The 21,013-nt window shown below is 35.7% G+C and overlaps 3 protein-coding genes across 5 annotated transcripts; all 3 read right to left on the bottom strand.

The window, feature by feature from the left end:
- Positions 1-69: 69 nt before the first annotated feature.
- Positions 70-3,774, bottom strand: LOC147411602 (Glycine cleavage T-protein family). The gene is made up of 4 exons (XM_086450207.1): positions 3,524-3,774; positions 2,391-2,975; positions 1,314-1,432; positions 70-758 (listed from the first exon to the last, which is right to left on the bottom strand). Exons 2-4 carry the CDS (start codon positions 2,949-2,951, stop codon positions 212-214), a joined length of 1,227 nt encoding a protein of 408 aa, XP_086306333.1. The 5' UTR covers positions 2,952-2,975; positions 3,524-3,774; the 3' UTR covers positions 70-211.
- A 1,197-nt stretch (positions 3,775-4,971) lies between these two features.
- Positions 4,972-10,416, bottom strand: LOC147411601 (U3 small nucleolar RNA-associated-like protein). Of its 2 annotated transcripts, XM_086450196.1 has the most exons (6): positions 9,878-10,413; positions 8,760-9,419; positions 7,705-8,163; positions 6,373-6,539; positions 5,834-6,017; positions 4,972-5,372 (listed from the first exon to the last, which is right to left on the bottom strand). In XM_086450196.1, the coding sequence occupies exons 1-6, from the start codon at positions 10,280-10,282 to the stop codon at positions 5,277-5,279; spliced, it is 1,971 nt and encodes a 656-aa protein (XP_086306322.1). In that variant the 5' UTR covers positions 10,283-10,413; the 3' UTR covers positions 4,972-5,276. The 2 variants fall into 2 exon arrangements, with proteins under 2 accessions (XP_086306322.1, XP_086306327.1); XM_086450201.1 differs by lacking the exon at positions 4,972-5,372 and having other exon boundaries at positions 5,874-6,017; positions 6,455-6,539; positions 9,878-10,416.
- A 571-nt stretch (positions 10,417-10,987) lies between these two features.
- LOC147411600 (Rab3 GTPase-activating protein catalytic subunit) lies at positions 10,988-20,348 on the bottom strand. 2 transcript variants are annotated; one of them, XM_086450189.1, is made up of 14 exons: positions 20,152-20,348; positions 19,958-20,034; positions 19,288-19,485; positions 18,887-18,987; positions 17,555-17,748; positions 17,272-17,429; positions 16,609-16,953; positions 16,463-16,527; positions 14,342-14,390; positions 14,062-14,218; positions 12,363-12,447; positions 12,210-12,279; positions 11,670-11,810; positions 10,988-11,429 (listed from the first exon to the last, which is right to left on the bottom strand). In XM_086450189.1, exons 1-14 carry the CDS (start codon positions 20,261-20,263, stop codon positions 11,100-11,102), a joined length of 2,082 nt encoding a protein of 693 aa, XP_086306315.1. In that variant the 5' UTR covers positions 20,264-20,348; the 3' UTR covers positions 10,988-11,099. The 2 variants fall into 2 exon arrangements, with proteins under 2 accessions (XP_086306315.1, XP_086306308.1); XM_086450182.1 differs by having other exon boundaries at positions 17,260-17,429; positions 20,152-20,347.
- Positions 20,349-21,013: the final 665 nt, after the last annotated feature.

The raw sequence follows: 21,013 nt of genomic DNA, 5'->3' as shown, positions 1-21,013 counted from the left end.
CATTATGTAGGCCATTTTTTCAAATAGGATAAAAGAAAATGATTGTGAAATATTTAGAAGTAAATAGTGTAGTAAAAATGATTATGAAATATTTACCTTAAAACTTTTGCAGCATAGACGTTACTGTTAATTACAGCATCCGGTACATCAGAAATATTCGAAGTCAAAAAGACAACAAAAAAAAAAAACTTGGGGCTGGTTCCACCATGATCTAGGATGATTTGTAGTATTTCGCAGGCACAAATGGCATTTTCGTCACAGCACCATCATAAGACTTCCCTCGAATAACAATCTTGACCTTAGTTCCACTCTTGTGAGATCCGGATTTCACGTACCCCATAGCTATATTCTTCTTGAGGCATGGACTGAATCCCCCACTCGTCACCTCACCGAGGGCATTCCCATTTCCATCGAGGATCTCGCTGTGGGTCCTTGGAGGTGGACCAGTCGAGAAAAAGCCAACACGTCTGATTGCTGGACCATCTGCGAGTTGCTTGAGAATCACCTCAGCACCTAAGAAACCACCTTCGGCTCTTCTTCTCTTTCCTATGGCCCATGAAAGTCCTGCTTCTACAGGTGTCGTGTGTTGTTCCATGTCATTACCATATAAACACAGACCTGCTTCAAGTCGGAGACTGTCTCGAGCACCTAATCCAGTCAACCTTATCTTCCCTTCAGATTTCTCCAATATTGCTTTTGCAAGATCTACAGCGTGCTCTGAAGGAACAGAGATTTCAAAACCATCTTCACCAGTGTACCTGAGAAGCTCATGCAAAGATCTAGAATTCATCTACTATTCACTATTTTCTTCTAAATGGGGGGAAAAAATTACTAGAGAAGGCGTCTGAAGCATAAATCAATCCTAAGTTTTATGAGTTGAAGATGAATATGTCCTAAGTTCTATGAGTTGAAGATTAATATATTGTCAGTTTGGACAGCTATATGAGTTCCATCAGATGTGACAAACTTCTTAACAGATTTAATAGAAATTTTAGAATAAAACAGAACTCTGATTTCCTGGAAGCATGATATTAATGACTTTAAAAAGATGCATCCAAAAAAAATTCCTTAAAGTCTTTTAACAAGTAATTCGTAATAGAAGAGATTCAAAGGTGCATTTTCCATCTCGAATAAAGAATGGTATTATAATTTTCTCCTTGATGATCACAATTTTTTGCAACAAGAGGCAATTGATGACTGGTAAAGAAATCATTACGATAAAGCTCCAAAAGCAAGAAATGAAGACTCTTAACCATACATAGTTTGAGATGTAATTTGTAAACTAGTAATAGGAAATCAAAATATCAACATACCCGGTTCTTGTGAGAAAGCAATGCACCCCATTGATATCCAACATTTTGAACTCCCCAAAGTAAACCTTGCTTAAATCATCTTTTGTTAGATGTTGCAGAACAGGTGCCGCAAGAGGACCCTGCACCAGAAATGTCCATATAATCTCTATAATGCTCAAATTTTGAAATAGAAAGAAGCAAACCAAGAATAAAGAAAATGGAAGCACACAATGAGAAGTTAAGATCCTAACTGCCCCATAACTGTAGAAGAACCAATAGAAAACCATCAAGGCAAGTGTCCAACAAAAATAATTTAAATGAAACAACTTTTCTCAAGGAGTTGAAACCAAAAATAAAAAATAAATAAAGAATCCACAATGGTCATAGATGCCAAACTCAAATAAGAAGACAACATTACTTTTCAAAAAAAAATAAGAAGACAACATTGGACCTAAACAATCACTTACTTCTCCATTGCATGGTTGCTCGCGAGGTTTGGGTTCATCAGATGGGTTTGTTTGGTATCTCGTGTGCTTTCCTTAGTCCTTGAGGTCTTTATTTGAGTAATGGTTGTCATTGGGTGTTACTATTTCGATGCCTAAGAGAATCTTGTGGTCACTTATTCCCTTTGTAATTTGCTGTGGTATCCAAAAGGAGAGGAATCAGTGTCTTAGGATTAAGAGCTTCCTTTGCATGACATCATTATTTCCATTACGGGTATATTTTTTTTCTAGTGTAAAATATATAAAGAGCTTTTCTTTTTTTATCTTTTTTTTTTTTTTTGGGGGGGGGAGGGGGGAGGATTTCGTGGGCAAATGGGACTTGGGTTGGTAAGATTCCCTTTTTGTAGGGTTGTTCTAGTTGGTCACTGGGATATCTTTTGCTGCTCATCTCTACCACTCCTTTTAATGAAAATCCCTTATCGAAAAAAGAAAAAAAAAAACATAAAACAGAGCAAAGAAATCCCAAAATGCTGCTAATCCACAACATGCAAAAGTTTAGAAGCCTACTTTGGATGTGGGCAAGTGACAAAGAAATTACCAACACAGATTAACAAAACATCAGTGTCCAAAAAAACGAGGAGAGTTGAGAACTAACCTGAAGAGCTAAAAGAGATCTCTCGTCATGGATGTGCCATGATACATCCCCACCCTTGGCCTTGAACGCCTTCATATGCCCCTCAATATGCTCCAAATCCTTCTCCCTACACCCAGCATTGACAACAAGGTAAATGTGATCATCCTTCACTTTGGTGATCACAGAATCATCAATCGCCCCTCCTTTCTCATTCGTAAAGACAGTGAGTGTCCCAGTTCCAGGGGCAAGCCCAGCAACATCAGCAATCACTAGCTTCTCAAGGAACGAAATGCAATCCTTCCCTTTGAGGCTCAGTCCACACATGTGTGAAACGTCGAAGAGGCTACCATTCTCCCTACAATTCAGAGTTGAATCCATTATGGAGTCCTTGTATTGGATTGGCATACTCCAACCTGCAAAAGGGACCATCTTCCCACCATGGGTGACGTGAAAGTCGTACAGAGCCGTCTTCTTGAGATCTGCTTCAGTAGCGAAGCATCGACGTGCTACAGATTTCTTGTCAGATTGAGCAAGGCGGCGTGTGATGGATTGCCCGAGCTGCCATAGACCTCCTCCTCTCATTTTTATTGTGGAGAAAGATCAGCTCTGTTGGATGATCAATTAAGAGAAATTAGGAGAGAAATGGATGATGACCACTAAATAGGCAAATACATTATAATCAAGGTTTGAGTAAGAAAGCAAACAATCACACAAATCCCTAAATGATATATATTTATAGAGCTCTTCAGAAAACAGAATCTGTGAAACGATTGAGATCTATAAAAATTCATCCAGAGACTCTTTAAGAAACAATAGCAACAATCATTTATATATATGGATCTACAGAAAAGTAATTGTAATCTCTTAAAAAACGAAAAATTGAACAAAATATCAAATATGTAATCAAATGGCGACACAGATCTCTTCTACAAATCGAAGCAATTAGACAAGATGTGAGAGAAGAGATGCCATGAGAGGAATAGATGTTTGATGTCCAAATGGATCTCAACAAAAACACCCCATTACCTCCTAATACATAAAAAACAATACAAATTTCCTTAATCGCATAAGAAACTAACAAATCATATATACAGATGTTCGACAAAATCTCTAAAAAGAAAAATGCAGGCAAGTAGAGATAGTGCAAAACTTACTGATAGAAGGGAGAATGAGTGATTGTTTCTTCTTTTCTTCTAAGAAAATTTGATAGAGAGAGAGAGAGAGGAGGTTAAATGAGCAAATTTAAAGATATAAGATATATGAGAGATTGGTTTTGATTTTATTTTATATTATATTTATTAAAATGAGATGATGTTGGAGGTATATAGTGGGTGGCCGAGGGTTCCTCCACCAGATCGAGATGGATACCCCATCGCTAGTGAGTGGTGGTTGGTGATTTGCCCTTTCTCTCTCTCTATCTCTTTCTTTCTGATTTTGTTTGAGAATTGGTCTTTGTGTTGCTCAGGGGTGTTCGAATGTCAATTTCGTATTCTACTTTTTTTTTTAATAATTTAAACATACCCCTCCAAAATTTTGGTGAATATCGGACATACCCATGTTTTCAAAGTGACGACATGCCCCCTTAATGGATGTCTTCTTTATAGACTAATAAATAATGAAAAAAGATCAAGAACCCTTGATTTTTTTTTTTTTTTTTTTAACGTATTCAACCTATTCTTCAATCCATGATTTTCAGCTTCGCCTTCACTTTTTGAAAGATATTGAATTTTTCAAATGAAAATTTCATTATCTTCCACATCCCCAAAAAGCTTAAGTAGCATTTTAAGGTTGAAGGTGACCAAATTTAAGGAGTAAAAATTAAGGGCTTTTCAAGTAGAGATTGAAGATGAGAGTGCCTATCTCATTTTACTAGTAAATCGTAAAAAATGAGTTCTAAGGATACATGTCAAAAGCTTTTGAAAATACAGGGGTATTTCAAATATTTATCAAAACTTAGTAACCTAAATCACCATTTGTCAATTTTTTTGTTTTGGTAGGTGGATTGGGCAGTTTTGACTTTAAAGTTATGGTAGGTGGATTAACATTTGGCTAAAAATTATGGCTGTTGATCATTTCTACATTTTAGTCTGATTGAAATTTTACGTGATTTTAAAATTCATTTTGACATCTCTCGTTCATGAACGAGACCGAATCGTCTCGGACAAGTTTCCCAATACAATTGAGTCATTTCATTCAACAATGAGAAAAATGAACCGTGATTTTAAATCTCGTCCGATACATTTGGCTTGTATATCTGTCTAGAGTCGTCTCAACCTCGGATGAGATTAAAAACCATGTTGTATACAATGCTTTGTACCTTGATAGGGACCCAAAGAATGTCAGGTAAGACCATTTTCTAAGTTCTGAAAAGGATAGCACATCCATGCAGGCAAACAAGGTGTGAATCTAGTGTTTGGGTTCCGATCGCTATACTAAAGGAGATGAGAATGAATTAGTTCTCTAGTTAAGTTCAAATTTTTTGGGAGACCTAAATAGAAGTTGGTTGCAATAACTACTGTGGCCTACTCTGATTGCTGTCATGTCATATCAACAGAGACTATGGGTTCACAATCTGCTTCTTTGAAGACAACTCAGACCCTGCTTTTCACATGAAATTCAGTACTAGTTCGATATTCAAGAATTGTCTAACATAGGATGGTAACATGGCACATATAAAACCAGGTCATAATTCATGATTTTTTGCATTACAACAAGAAGACAATGTCCACTTTTTAGGAATATAAAACCAATGTTTTATAATATGAAATTGTCTGGCTTCAATCAGATGTCAGACAATTGCCACCGAATGAAGAAATTACTCTGCTTTTTTAATAAAATTTTCTTTCTTAAATAAATAAAGAATTCCAAATAATTTGACAAAATTGGAGGTGTATGGGATACAGGAAGTCAGCACAGATCCTGTGGAGCAATCAAACCAGTGGGATCTTTGAGTGTCTTTCGTGCACGCCAATAGACAGCATTAGCTTTTTCTGATGTACCAATCTGAAAAAAAAAAAAAAAATTGATGAGAAATTCCTTAGTAGTAGAACACAAGATGATTATGATCACAATTGCACAACATTTTCAGGAGAATACTTGCATGGGGACGGGATCATGCACGCTCGACCAAGGTTCGACCAGTTGAATCATAAATCAGAGGGTTGCATGTAGGAAGTCCATTGGGCCAAAAAATAAATAGTAGGAAAACATAAACTTTCGATTTCTAATGATGTTCTGTAAGGTCAACGAATGTCCTGATGTCCAGAGATCAGGTGATTATGTTTTATTTAGTTGGACATTTTCAGCCTAGAAAATTTCCTTGGGAGTGCTCATTGAATAGTGGGTTCTAATTGTCGAGTTCCCTTGAATGCACTCAACAAGTACAGTAAGCGGAAAGGTATCTTCTCTTCTGCCTGTCCAGATGCAAGTATTCTCAAAGAAAGTACAGCAAAAAAGATAACTACCTTGATCTCCATGGAATAATAATCTCGCCACAATCTTGCATCTTGGTCGAAGTTTGTAAGTGCAGATTCGTACAACTTGCGTGCGTTTACAAGGCCATCGTTATCACCAACAAATGCAAGGTTTGATTCTAACTCGATGCAGTTTCTATAAAGTGCAAGACTTGGGTGAGGTGAAGCTAGAAATCTGCATTGGTATCATAACAGATGGTTAGAGAGCTCTTACTAGGCAAAACCAAATGCTATTTAGGAACAGACAATTTGCTCATGACTTTTAGACATCTAGATAAGAATTTTTATTTTTTATTTTTTAATTCGCGAACCATCCCAATCATTCTCCCTTATTTCATCACCCACTGGGGCTACTCCTAGATTCTCTTTGACTAAATATAATATAACAAAAAAGTATTATTCTTTTTTTTAAAAACCTTTTGAAGAATTAGTTCATGATAGGTTTCAATTCTGGACAACATGATTTATAAACATAAGTTTTTTTCTTTTCCCCTGAATGAATTTATATGGTCATGATCTATGCAACATACCGCTTATACATCTCTCTTGTGTGTTGAATACCATTGTTCTGAAATACCCAATTTACAATAGCAGCAGAAAGCGGAAATACACCTTCAGTATCTCTGGATAGGAGAACCAGAAAACTCTGAACCAGCTTATTGAAATACTTCTTTTGATTTGAAAAGAACTTAATGGCCTGCAAAACAGAAGTGTAAGAATAATTGCTTGAAGTGTTCCCATTATCTAAAGCAGGAAGTAAGAACTCCACCACCTCAGTAGTTAACATAAACTCCTCATCATTGTAGCATATATTACATAGCTAGAAAAAATCATTGAAAAAAGTTCACATAGCAGGCATGTGCACAGGGACGAGAAAGGAGATGGGGTATCATGCCAAAGGCTAGGCCGAAGATAAAGAAATCGCTGTTATTTGAAGGGACCATTGAAAAGAAAGGTGCAACAAATATTTGAGGGAAAGGAGCATTCCTTTCAAGAAGTTTTAATTAGTGCAGTGGATTTTTATTTTTATTTTGGTGTGAGGTTTTTCCAGAATTTATTGGTCTATTTTTTTAAGACCTGTTCACATGGGAGTCGGTTTGTAATGGTAGTTAAGATTTTCATCCCTTCTTCCCTCTTGTGATTATCCAGGTCTCTCAACCTCCATTTTCTACAGTATAAGATCACCTTTACCCATCAAAAAATAGAAATAAAAAGAGAATGCATATGCACAAGTACAGCAGTAAATATCAATTGTATTTTGTTATGGCTGACAGAAAAAAATAATAATAAAGTGCAGGTCTGTGACTTTCCATAATGCTTCCTTTTTTTTTTTATTTATCATTCTTATTAAATATTAATTATAAATATCCCAATCAGTAAAAAAAAATGACCTCTTCATCCTCAAATCTACACACAAAAAATGCCGCGTATGAAGAGGACAACATTTCAAATTTACTTTCAAAGTTCACCGTTGACCTAACCCATATAATAGGGAAACTAAAAATCTCAAATTTAGTATAAATCTCTGGCCAATTCAAACACGATAAAAAACAATGCAGAAAAACACAACAATAAGAGGAAATTTTGTACAATTGCAAAAAAAAATAAAAAATGACTTAAACCATACATAGGCTTAACATGGATATAAAAAAAATATGTAATGGATGTGCAGCTACCGAACATAATATTAGCAGAAGTTCAAGGTGCCGATTCCATTATCACAAAACTTCAGAAAGGTAAATACATCAGAGTGATGCATATATGGTTTCATGTCAGCTTCATTGCAAATAATAAATAGAAAATGAGACAGCATGAGTCCCAAAATGATACTTTAATAATAAGCGAGAGAGAGGATTTAATACCATAAGCCATAAACTCTCAGCTTCTGAAATGGTCACTTTCGCCAAAACATTTTGTAGGAGTTCAAAGACAAATCGCAGGTCATCCTTACTCGGTGAAAGAGATTCCCTTGTAATCCATTTCATCTCTATTGAAACCCTTAAAACCCATAACTTTATCGCCCCTGAAAGTTTTCCCTTGCAAAGCTTTTCTGCTAGCTTCCTGGCTTCCTCTAATTTCCCCAGTTCCAAGTTAAGCGAAATATATTGGTAAGCAAGTTCCTCTACCATGCATCCCATGGATTCAGCTTTTTCATAGACCTTCAACAGTTGTGATGTGAATTGTACATGATGATCAGAAGTACTGGCTAACCCCAAAATTCGAGAATGCTCTGTTTCAGGAGCAATAACATCCATCCAAAACTTCGTATACAGAGAAAACATCTCAGTGGAAGGCAGACTTTTCAATGCCTCCTCATATATCTAATATAGAAGTAGGGCATGCAAAGGACACATTAGAAGGGTATGGCATAGACCAAAAGTAAGAAAGTATTTCAGTTACATCTTACCTAAGCTTGGTTTTCAAACGCTGTCAGGTTTTGGGAAATATAGAGAAACATTTTCATTACTAACTTAGTTAAGATTTTAAGCCTTACTAAGGGTCGTTTTGCTCAAATGGACTAACCCAATCAGCAATCCAACACCACACATCGAAAAACTCAGATCCAAATAAAAAATCAAATAACCAAAAAACAATTTCTTTTGAGCTTCATTCAAGGTTACGAAAAATGGACGGCTACCGAATTTCCACTTAACTCTCAAATTCGAAGTTAATAGAATTTTGTCGTCTACAACTTTAAAGCATCAGATCATGTTTTTGGATGCCACTAGGTGAGCCCAAGGACCCTTAGTAAGGGTGAAATCCTTACTTGGTAATGCTAGGACTCGGAAATATATGTCAGAGACAGGGTATTACATCCCAAAAACCACAAAATATTTAGCAATAATACTGACTCAAATAAGTTGGCTAAAACTCTTCAAAGACTGTAGAGTTTTAAAATAATATAAACTAACGTTACCTCAATTGTTTTATTCAACCCGCAAAGCACATCCTCTTTATCCATCACCTTTGTCGTTTTATAACCAAGGATTTGAAGTCTTGCAAGCCAATCCCAATACTCCGGCTCCTTCGCAAAATCTCTCTTCATGCCATCCATAATCTCTTCTCTCAATTCTTCCGAGTGTGCCAAATCCGTTCCATCCAATATCTCCAAAAACCTCTTTCGCAAACCCATACTTGATGGGAGAGCCTCAATTGCTCCACTATAGATAGTTTGAAGTATACTTGAACCTTGCTCCCGAAAGGCATCCACTTTCTTCTCCGACTCCCCATCTTCAACAGGAGATTCATTAGCATTCTCTCTTTCTTCATTGAGGGCCATAAATAAATCCTTGTTTTCGTCTCTCCAGTGTTTCTCTTCAACATCTCCATGATCACGTGCCAGTGTACCCGTGTCTTCTCCAAGAATAGCCTTTCGAGCCTTTAATTTGTTAAGGTAAGTGAGTTCCATTCGGAGATACTCAATCCATAGATCCTCTGAATTTGGGCATGCCCTCAAACCACTCTGCATGAGAGCACGAGCTGCAGCAACATTTAAGTTGTGATCAAACTCCCAAGCCGCGGCATAAATCCAAAGGCCAGGGACCTTTGGATGAAACTTAATTACCTGAGCCAAAACCTGCAAAGAAATTCAAAAAAAGTTGCAAACTTGTGTTCATATTTCATCATTCCAAACTTTAAGAACAATTTTATCTACAAAATACAACAAAACAAAAATAAAAATTCAGACAAATTGCTTGTCGATTTAATGGTTACTGAAAAAAAAATGAAATTTTATCATGAAATGGAAACAAACATCAAGTTATCTATGACAAAAAAAACATATCAATCTAACTGATCGAAAAGAAAAAAAATACCAATCTATTAGGAACCAATTCTCTCAAATGCCTTAGAATCATTCAATGAACACTGGATTTAACAAATAATTATGAGTCCACAAATAGAATATCAAATGCAACGAAAAAAAAAAACAGATTCAACAAGAGATGCTACAAAAAATCAAATTCACATTAAACATGAACAAATTCTAAAATTAAGAGAACAAAGAAGTGGGGCAGTCACTAATCCTCAATATACCTTCTTCATCCTCCCATGGCCGCGTTCTCGACAGAACTCAAGATACCGAAACCAGAGATCGATATCGCCTTTGAACCGCATCACAGCCAACCGATAAATCTCGAGAATCCTCAAAACCCCAGAATTATCCGAAACAGAACTCTTCATCTTCTTGTTCCCCTTTTTTTTCAATTCTCGAGAGATCGATTTCTTGCGGAGGCCACGGAGTAAATCGAGCTGCTTTTCGTACTCGATGTAAGATAAGTAGTCCTGCTTGAGAGGGCTTGGACGCTTGAGTCGGTACTCGAAGTTTCTTCTCTTCTTTACGATCTCTCCAATCTCTCGACGTGTGAAGAGACCTTTTCGTTCTAGGTCATCCAGCTCATCTACCATGCGTTCTAGCCTGTACTGTACCACGTCCGCCATTTTCGATAACTTGAATGAGAGATTAACAGAGAAACTCTCTTAGGTTTCGAAGCAGAAGAGCTCAACTCAGAGAGAGACAGAGAGAGAGAAGTCTGGTTGGCTAGGGCGGGAGAGGGGGAAGGATCGAAGTATAGTCTAGGGTGCATTTTTTGATAGACCCAAGTAATTGTATACAAATGGGCTAGACTTGGGCTCAAAACTTTGGGCGTTTAATCAATTGGGTCGGGCTGGACTCAGATAAAGTTAATACCAACCCCAATATGGGCCATTAACAATCGTAACTCTGATCTTATTGAATGAAAGAACTATTGTTGTCAAACGTCATTGTATGTTTATAAAATTCCTTTTTTTTTTCTTCCTCATTTTTATCTCACTTTATAATGAGAGTTACTATTGCCACACCAACTGTGTGCAATTCTTTGGTACTTTAAATAGGAATTGGTGTGGCATTAGTAAACGTTGGTGTGGTAATAGCAACTGTCCTTCATAATTTGTGGATATGTTTTTTATGCCATTTAAAAGAAATTCTAACATTTTTTTTTTTCCTTTTAAATATAAGTTAAATAAAAATAATTAATGTGAATCTTCAATTAAAGAAACTGAATTGTGGATTAAAAATATAGAAGGATTTTTTTTTTCCTCTTAGACAAATTTCCTTTTATAAGGGTTCTGGTCCAGGACAAGTACAAATTTGCTTAGCAAAAAGAAACAAAACAAAAAATGGAATCAATACAAATTTGCTGTAGGAAATTCCAATGGATTGTTATTTACAGGTTAATTTTCAATTGCCCATCCTGTTATCATGTGGGCATATGTTTTAAACAACTGTCCAATCATTTTCTTCCAAGGATGGGGAGGGTGCATCAGCCTGGGCTGTACTGCTGTGCTTAGGTGGCTTCTTTGAGAACAGAGACGATTTCCCTTCAAATGGGTTTGGGAAGCCTTGTCGTATCAGATTCTCTTCCTGGTTCTTCTGGTGTTTAGGGGATGGTTTTCTTAAGAAATGTCTATCCTTGACGCTAAAATTGAGGCCAAGTTTCTTAAATCGACTTTTTGGTTCATCTATAGCTGATGTTTCTTCTGACTGCTTCATGATCTTGAGGCAATCTTCTGGATGGACTAAAATTCTCTCCACTGTTTCGTACACCTGGAGCACGAATTAACAATAAAACTTCAGTGAATCGTTATTTACCAACAGTAACTGCCACCATCATAATATTGGAAAAGGTGCCTAGCTTCCTAAATCGGTAAAAATAGCAAGGTTTTAAAATCTCCTCTCAAGGTGATGTATTGGTTAGGAGAAAAATAGAATGTTTCGTTCCAATCTCGATCGAAATGATCTAAACGACGGTATGGAACTTTAAACATGGTTGCATGTATAATATACCTGGCAGAGATCATCAATGTTATCACTCCACGTGCCTCCTTGACATGTAGCAATGACATAGTCTTTGCATTCGTAGAAAAGCTTGGACAAATTACTGTTCATGGATAGCATGTCTTCGGCAATTACAAATCCTGAACCCAGCTGAAAATTTCAGCACACAACATTAGAACTACTGAAAAAGGAAGCTTGGGTAAATTTATTTTTTTTCCAACCCATGCATAACTGTAGTTTAATTGTTTTTATTTTTTTGATAAGTATAAGTTCGATTCTTTGACTTTTGCATGGGAAGAAAAGATTCAAAAATCGAAGTTGCCGTGTATAGTTGTATGCCTATATCAAAATTGAACCTGATTGTATTACTAAGAACAGAAAACTTATACATAGAACATCCCAAAATGAGAAAAAGTATTTGTGTATTAAAAACGTAGATTTTGAAGATTTTCATACCAACAAAAAAAAACTGTTGCACTTGAATCAGACATAAAAATACGAAAGAAACAAAAAAGATCACAGATATTTATATAGATTAAAAAAGCTTACTAAAGAAACAAATAGCTGTTGGAAAAGCTCAAAAGGTGTGATATCATCCAAGAAACTCAAGATGCCTTCCCTACAAAAATTAAATCATCAATATAAGCTTGTCAGATAGATTTTACCAAAAGTAAAAGTAGCAAAATATTTGCCCCAACTTACACAGCCAACTCCTCGTCAAAGAGTGGTGTTTGTTTAACAGAGGGTAATGGTTTCGCTGTCTCCCATAGTTCACGCCATAAATTACCTAGATATTGCCAAAACATCATTTATCAGAAAATAATCGATTAAGAACGTCATAAAAAGTCCTGCATATGCAAGTGTAAAATCGTATTCTATAGTTGGGACTTCACATGAAAAATACATATAATATGTAATACTGTTCAATACAACAAACTACAGTCTACACAATTTTGAGTTTTTAATTTCTTTCCTTGGAAGGTAATGAGTGTAAAAATTCGATTACAAAAGGGAAAAGGAAACCTGCTTTACAAGAGCATTGTATAAAAGATGGCAAATGAATTGGAGGTCTCATTAGCCAACCAATATGGAATACACCATCAACTGACAAAGTTAGCGCTGCGATTATAGATTCCTAATTAAATATGGAATCTTTATTCACTTATTATGATAACTTTGAACTCTTAAAGAGTTTATTCAACTTTATCCATAACTACCTTCATCATACCATGCTTAAAGATTCATTATTCCACTGTTTGCAAATGCGGCAACAAATTGCAAAAGGTGCCATCGTACACAAAATCCGGCTGCCCTTGAACTTTAGACGTACCGATTGACCACTTGAATGCTAAAAAGTTTTGAATCTACTCATTTTCCTTTCAAAAGTATTTGAAAAATGGCTTAGGTCTGTTCCCTCTTTTCCCTCTACGAAAAAGAAAATCCTTTGGGTCCTAATCCCCTTTGCTGTCTGCTGGGCAAAGTTAGGTGTTCGAAGGAAAGGAGCATTACATAGAAGAAGTGTTGCTTTCGATTCTGGGTTTCTTGTTCTTGTGGAGCAAATTATTTTCAGAATTCAGAGGGAGCTTCTTTGAGGATTTCGTGTGTAGATGGGATATTTTGTGCAGGAGGATGAGTCTATGGGTTTCGTTGTAGTTTTTTTGTTTTTCTTTTCAGCTTGCATGTTGTGATGGCTACCTTGGCCACTTTTCTTTATGTTCCCTAAATTTACATATCTCTCTCCATTATTTTCCGGAGCATACAATTGGAAGTCATGCCCTGTGCAACTCCACTTTGATTCCTTTGCTGACAATCCACCAAAAATTTCCCCACCCCATGGACAAAAAACCAAAATCATCATCTAAAGATTATATCAAAAACCAAATTCAAAGCATTAGACAACCTCCATGAAACTCCAAGTCATGTCAAAACAGGAGTGTATTAGCAGAATCTTTGAAACATTGAATCAATTAAGTAATTCAATGGCAAAAAAAGACTAGTATCCCGTCCCGGCCATCCAAACAAATCAATGTCATATTTGGTGTGCATCCATGAGTCATTTATTAAGGGGGGAAAAAGCCTTCAAAAGGCAAACACAAGTTAGGTCCTCTGATAGACAGAAAGATGTAAGTAGCCATAGCTCCAAACAATGTCTCGTAAACTAAGACACAGTAGGGCAAGTAGTTGAAGCTTTTCATTTTTGTATGGAGAAGACCCTTTACTTAGTAACCCAGTGCATGCTATTTTTCCTCTTTGTCACTAAGAAGTGAGACTGCTAGCTCTATTTTAAAGCTGTTACTCTCCTTTCAGAATTTTAAATATAGGTATTTTCAAAGCATATTGCTCACAAGTTACAAATGCACCAGGATTAATATCCGTGCAAGTCAAAAGGAGAAGAATTAACCTTCTTTCTTCATTCGGCCACTTAGTTGACCTCTTTTAGATATTGGATCTCCTGCTTCAAAGGAATCTGTAGTCTCATTACTTGGATCAGTTTCTGTCCAGTCAGGGGGAGAGTGCCATCGTATGAAATCTTCTAAAATGCACCCAGGATTTGCAGCCTAGTACATGATATTTGAAGAATGAGTTAAATGAAGTGTTACTATTCCAACCAGAATAACAACGTAAAATCGCATGTAAAAGCCATAAAATGAAAAGAAACTTTTGTCATAATTATACTTCACCTTGAAGGCCTGCATGTCAGAAAGAAGTTGAGAACACCCAGCACCAAGACTGAGAATAGAAATGTAGTGATTTGTTAAAACATTTATATTTTAAGATTACAAGATATCTTTCTAAAAAGATAGACTATCATTTATTTTAATGAAGAGCAGTAATATAGCAAAGCAAATTGTGCATATCCTATCCTTTTATACATGTTTAGCATCTTAGCAAATCTATATATGTTTAGCATCTTAGAAAATCATGTTTCACCAACAATTACAAATAATATGCTAATGTTCATGGTACTAAAATTTATATAAAAGCAACATTAGCTTGTCAATGAATATCTCTCTAAATCCTCGTCATGATCATCTATACCTTATCCCAAATAATAGGGCCAGCAATATGAATCAGAGTTTTCATTTGACTTTGCCATGAACCATGAGTTATATCTAATTATCAAGGCATGCGTCTCTAGATCTTTCCTTACTCCCTTAATCCACGTCATTTTCGGTTTTCTCTTGTCTTTCTAGAGTTTACAACTTACACCAAGGTACTCCCTCATTTGGTGCCGCCATCAGTCTTTGTTGTACATTCTCCAAACCATCCTTCGTTACAATCTCTAAATGGGAGCTATTTCTTGATTCCTTTGGAAGATAAGCAATTCTAATTTTTATTTCCTAATCCTTTTTATTTATATAGGTAAGCAGGTGAAGGCAGGTTTTTGATCCCATGTTTGTGGTATTACCACTCACAGACTTTACCAACCCACAATGTTCGCTTTCCTAGTCGTACCCTTCATTCTCAACATCTTCAACTCTATTATGCTAAATCCATGAACCTGATGTTAATTATCCAAATAAAAAGTAATGAACATGATGTTTCTTGACTTTCCAGCATTCAACTACACAAAGAAGAATTTTTCTTATGTTTGTATCGTAAAATTTTCTCTTTAGTTTGACATGGACAAGTCAAACAACACAGTACTCCCACAACACTTCTCAGCTAATAGAAGTGGTCCCTTAAATGGTATTTGCGGTAATAACCGTAAATTGAATAACACTATAAATGGTATGGGCGAGGAGTTGAGATGTTTTATATAAGAATCCAGTCATGATATTCAATTTTGGAATCTTCTTCTAGATTTGATTATTCAGCAGCCTTTGGGACTAGAAAATTCCCTTGAAGGTGTCCTTTTCTCTAAGAATGATGCTTTAGAAAAGATCCTGACTATTGATCACTTGATGAATCCTAAGAGAATTGTGTGCTTTGTGCAAAGTAAACGGTGAAACTGACAATCATTTTTTCCTTCACTGCAATGTAGTTGGAGTTATCAATCTAGCATTTGATGGATTATGCTGGGGTCAACTCTTGAACTCTAGCGTAGTACACCAATGCTTTTTCTTCTAAAGGGGGATGAATTTAGAGTTTCCATCCCTCTACGATTTTATGGGGATTTTGAAAGGAGTTTCCATTCTTGACATGAAGTTGCTTTTGTTCCAGTGGTCCAAGATATCTATAGAATGTAAAAGGGGCTGTTTTTTGAGGATTTTGTCTGCAGATAGGATCTTATTGTTAATGATGTAGGGTAGATTCCTTTATGTTGTTTCTACTACCTAGGTAGGTCCCCTCAACCTCCCTGGTCTTTTCATATCTTTCTCTTGTTTTAACTTTTGTTGCTTTTAATAAATTTATATTTCTCAAAATATAAATGATAGCTTAAAACAAAATATTTCAATAAATCAAAATTTTCTTCAATAAAGTGTTGCGGCATGTATTTGATACATGAATATAATACATTTTCGGCACCGAAAATTCTTTTAAAAAAAAGGAGCATCCTTACATTACTTGAAACAAATACTCAAACAAAATAAGAGCGAAAAGTGCAAAAAATTGTCCATCAACAAGTCACTGTTATCCATCCTAAATTTGAGTAAATTGATTTAAGACCCATTGACAAGTTTAAACATGAACAGTTTCAATTCCATAAGGACTTCTTGAAATAAGCAGTAAAAGACCTATGAAAACTTGCCCTAACATCAAATTACAGGAATGAAAACTTTCTGAAATAGATTTTAAAAAAAGTGTTTAAATTTGACAAAAATATATCAAAATTAAATGGAATTCATCACCGCACTAACCTCCCTGTTCGCAACACAAGCTCCTCTGTTTCTCTTATAAGATCTTCCGTAAGAATGAGTCCCTCCTAGATATTAACACAACTCGAAATCAGAAGAAATTTTCAAAAAATAAAGGTAACAATATCCCAGAAAGACATGTTCCAAACCTGGGTTACAGGACAGTATACAGGTTCCCCAGTTTCTAGCATGATTAAATTTTTAGATAGATGATCAGCTCCGAGTCGGAGAACAAGATCCCCATTGCTAATTCTAGCATAAAGTACAGAGCTTGAAGACACTAAGCTTGGAGAAACAACCAATTCTTCAGTGTTTGCACCAAATTCTCTCAATATTGAATCCACTGACTCAGAGGCAATAATGCGACGCCTTTTCCTGGAAATACAACAATTAATAAGCTGCAATTGCTGATGCAGAAGACAGGAATTTAGATCTGGATTCTCGTCCAGGGGCACATGAGGTACTGGTTGTCCTTCATCCCATAGTCTTCTCAACTGCACGAGTGTTAAGTACAAATTAATGAATTCTCAAGCTAAAGTTTTTTTCCTTATTTGAATCATCAAATGAAAGATAACCATCATGAATGGAACAAATTCACTAACCATCATGAAAAGAAACTTATGTTCTAATCATATTTATTAGGTAGGAGAATTTTACTGCACACTAATCACTACCAGAGATGATTTTTTTTTTTTAAGTTGAATGAAAGTTCGACCAGAAGCATAAAAGATGCCATTTTTTCGTGGATAATTCAAGATTTAACATTTCTTTCGAATGGAGTTAAAAACATTTTTACATACTTTTGCAACAACCTTGCACCAAAGTAATGCCATTTGTCGTAGTGTCTTGAAGTTTCCAATGATTTCAGAGAGTCTAACAACAAAGCTTTCTGAAGGGGCACCATGAATATCCCTCGGCAGAGATGCCATTGCTGATCCAGTATCATTCTTGTTTGTGGGAAAATGCCCCTCTGCGAATATCTTGCAGATATTACAATGAAAGTGAAAGATCATCAAGGGATAATGCAGGAACTAGAACAGGAAATTTAAACTAGGGGGGCGGATAACTTTTAACAAGCCATTAAGTATATCTTACCGGCATCAAATAATGATTGGCTTAAGGAAAAGACTTCTTCATCATCACCAAAATCAGAAGATGACGCGTCCTCCTTTTCACGAAGCACTAATGATTTCACTGCAGAAAAGCTTAAACCCCCTCTCTCTCTGACAGGTGAAGAATCTCTGGCTGATGCCAGAAGATCTTTCATTGATTTAAACTTCTTTCCAGACCTGGAAAAATAGCAGAAGAGCAATATCACAATAGTTTAGAGAGTCAGTATGCAAAGATTTACATTTGGAACAAGAACACCAATGGTTATGGAAGAATAAACAAGAAATGAGAAAACCACTTATACAAACTGAATAAAATAATATTGATAAAAAATAAATAAAATAAAGAGGTTGTAGGTGTGGGCGAATATTAACCACATATAAAATGGAGATGTCAATTCTGTGTTTGTAGAGCACAACCCACAAAAGGCTTCATCATTTTCACTGAAACTTGCCACTAATGCAATGCAACTTTATTAAATTAAATACAGAAAGTTGGGAAATTTATTAAGTGGGACAATGTAAGCTTATTGGCGACCATGAAAGTCAAAACAGACAGAAAACCAAAACCGGATGCCAACTATGCAGCCATATCTAGCAAAACAAACTCTAGGACCCTGCAAAATAAAAAATCGGTAACTTCCAAAGTACAACCAACCAACTGCATGTAGGACAAAATTGGTTACCTAGAAACAATCAAAGACAGCAATAAGGACTAAAAGAAGCAGAAAGGAGAACTAAATAGGGTTAACACCATAACGTAATAATTCCTACTGCTAGTCACAGAAATGTTTAAAAGGCTAATGATGTCTTAATGAGATACATTGATAACTAAAGAGTTTTAGCTACCATTTCATACATTTTTAAAAGGTTAAATAGACTAACATCTGCATGACAATTATTAACTCCAGATCGAAATGATGGATGGCTGGGTCACATTCGAAGACAGACTTTTTTCTGTTCCTGATAAGGGAATGGAAGTTTTTTTAATTCAAATATACGTAATCAAGTACAATGGAAAAAAAAAGGGTCCGTTTAGGTATAGGGGTAGTAAGATAAGATTTGAAGACACAACTTAACAGAAGATATAGCTCTAGATAGAACTGAATAGAGAAAGAAGATTCGTGTCTGGGACTCAAAACAGTTACGATGAGGCATGGTAAATTATAAAACAATATGCCATAAAGGTTTTTTTTTCTCTTGGTGGTATGCTATGATAGCTAAGATTTGACAAGTTCAACGAATAAACTATCTTAGTCATGAAAATAACTTAGTTGAAACATTATCTGTCATACCACCATAAATAAGAAGAACTTACTCAACAGCTATTGCCAATTGTTTAATGGAAGTTGATGGAGGAATGTTAGCCATGTTGGACACCGACTCTTCCACTTCTGCAGAAGATTCCCTTTCTGGTTCCTGAAAGAATTATGTGATCTATAAAAGCGGGCACCGGAAAAATTCATTATTTAAGAAGGAAGATAAAAGGGGTTTTATGTTAGTCTACTGTTTTTTTTTATAAGTCTATGTTAGTCTACTGTTAATAGCTCTCCGCCTCTCACGCAACTTGTAATGGAAACAACAAAGAACATTCAATGCAAGTCTATTAATCATAAGTTCAACAGTCCAATCCATCTATCTCACACTACTTACAATGTCAAAGCCCTCATTCGGGATTGTTAAAAGTTGCCCATCAGTATCAAAAGTTGAATCATTTACCTTCACTTCAGAATTATTTCCCAGGTCCATCTGATCCAAATATTCATCAAGGCCTGAAACATTTGAGCTGGAAATTATGGATTTCTCCTTCTCCGCTCCTGCTTTTCCTCTCCTTATGTTCTTCAACCGATCCTGCCAATCCTGCTTTATTCCTAAATGTGCAGATTTCCAGCTGGAATGCTTGGATTCATGGACATGCTGCATGGTTTAATCTCATTGATTTATAATCACAGAGAAGCAGTAAGATTAAACATTGACGAACCGAAATAATATTTTTTTTTCACTAAAAAGAGTTTTATTAAAGAGAATAAGAATATAAATAGAGCTCCAAACACAATAAGTCCTATAAGATGCAAACTGTAAAAAAAGCATCAAAGAACAGCCCTAATCTCTTGTAGAACTACAACCCAAGAGAAGATAAAAGCTTTGATCTTGATCTTAATCTTAATCTTAAGATCCATAGATTCAAGAGACGCATATTATCAACTATCCATGTATACTGGGATCATAATTGACTCGTATCTGGTTCGAGGAGGTAATTACGCGCCGAAATTCAAGAAAGATTTCAACTTTTAGGGAATAACACACAATAAACTGAAACTTGTACAACTTATTCATTCTACATTTCGTCCAAATTGCAAAAACCCAAAATACAAAAACGTTGATTTACCTCACTTTCGCTGTTCTTAGACTGTGATTCGAGCTCTGATGGTTTGGGGGAATTCTTCTGAGAATGGCCCTCGCTTTCTACTTGTATCAAACGAATCAAGAAATCGATAGCGATTGAAAGAAATAGAGATTAAAAAGATTATTAAAATAGAAAGAGAGAGGGAGAGAGAGAGAGAGAGAGAGAGAGAGAGAGACCTCGATGATCGGTCTTTAAATCTGCTTTAATGTCCGTCAGAACTTTCTCCGCTTTCGCAGCCGCAGAATGGAAGGCCGTTTTGGCTTTGGAGACGAGGGAAGATGACTCCATTTAGATAGAGAGAGAGAGAGAGAGAGAGAGAGTCGCCGAAATCAGAGCACGATAATGTGGTGTTCTGCTGGGAGGGAAGGACTTCTTCTATGAACGAGAAATTTTCTTTCCAACTTAAAATATTAGAGCTGCTATTAGCACACCAACTTTTAATTACAACTCACCAATCAATATGACGAAATTCCGATTTCAGTATATTGTTTATTTTAATTTTCAAAACATGTTTTTCAAATGAATTCGTGATTTTTATAATCTACGAAGTTGTGAGTTCGTCTCTTTTATCATCAAATAGATAAAATATCAACGATTTAGTTGTACTAACAAATTCAGTAATTATAAAATGGATGAAACTTATTAGAAAACATGTTTTGGGAATTAAAATGGATGGGGAGCATGATTTTAAAACTCGTCTGAGATCAAAACATATCGCTTGAATTAACTCGGTATTGGAATTGAATGAGATCAACTCACAAATTACTTTTTTAATTGAGATTTAATATCTCATATTCAATTTTTTTATTTTTTGAACGAGACCTATCAGAAAACTCATCCGAGACGACTCAATATCGGGCCTAGACGAGAGGCGACGTGAAATCGAATTTTAAAATCATGATGGTGAGTCGAAATAGGAATGGTGTGTTGTAAGTGAAGTTGGTGAGGAAATAGAATTTGTCTAAAATATTTATTTAAAAAATTACAAGAAAAAAAAAATGATAGTTTACAGATATCCACTCCGAACTCAGTAAATAT

This window comes from Akebia trifoliata, chromosome 1 (genome assembly GCF_017979445.1).
Source record: "Akebia trifoliata isolate Shusen 1 chromosome 1, ASM1797944v1, whole genome shotgun sequence".
Classification (NCBI taxonomy): Eukaryota; Viridiplantae; Streptophyta; class Magnoliopsida; order Ranunculales; family Lardizabalaceae; genus Akebia; species Akebia trifoliata.
The sequence above is the reverse complement of the archived record's forward strand: the minus strand, read 5'-3'. Positions and strand labels throughout refer to the sequence as shown.

Bases quoted from the DNA above. Each gene is read 5' to 3' on its own strand.
- LOC147411602 (XM_086450207.1), bottom strand. From the start codon at position 2,951: ATGAGAGGAGGAGGTCTATGGCAGCTCGGGCAATCCATCACACGCCGC. The intron at 1,433-2,390 runs GTTAGTTCTCAA...TTTCTGGTGCAG, and splicing joins GATCTCTTTTAGCTCTTCAG to GGTCCTCTTGCGGCACCTGT. The intron at 759-1,313 runs GTATGTTGATAT...TGAGCTTCTCAG, and splicing joins TGCTTTCTCACAAGAACCGG to GTACACTGGTGAAGATGGTT.
- LOC147411601 (XM_086450196.1), bottom strand. From the start codon at position 10,282: ATGGCGGACGTGGTACAGTACAGGCTAGAACGCATGGTAGATGAGCTG. The intron at 8,164-8,759 runs GTAACGTTAGTT...CTTCTATATTAG, and splicing joins GGTTGAATAAAACAATTGAG to ATATATGAGGAGGCATTGAA. The intron at 6,018-6,372 runs GTATGTTGCATA...ATACCAATGCAG, and splicing joins ACAAGAGAGATGTATAAGCG to ATTTCTAGCTTCACCTCACC.
- LOC147411600 (XM_086450182.1), bottom strand. From the start codon at position 20,263: ATGGAGTCATCTTCCCTCGTCTCCAAAGCCAAAACGGCCTTCCATTCT. The intron at 14,219-14,341 runs GTGAAGTATAAT...ATCATGTACTAG, and splicing joins CTGACATGCAGGCCTTCAAG to GCTGCAAATCCTGGGTGCAT. The intron at 11,811-12,209 runs GTAAGCTTTTTT...TGAAATTTTCAG, and splicing joins AACAGCTATTTGTTTCTTTA to CTGGGTTCAGGATTTGTAAT.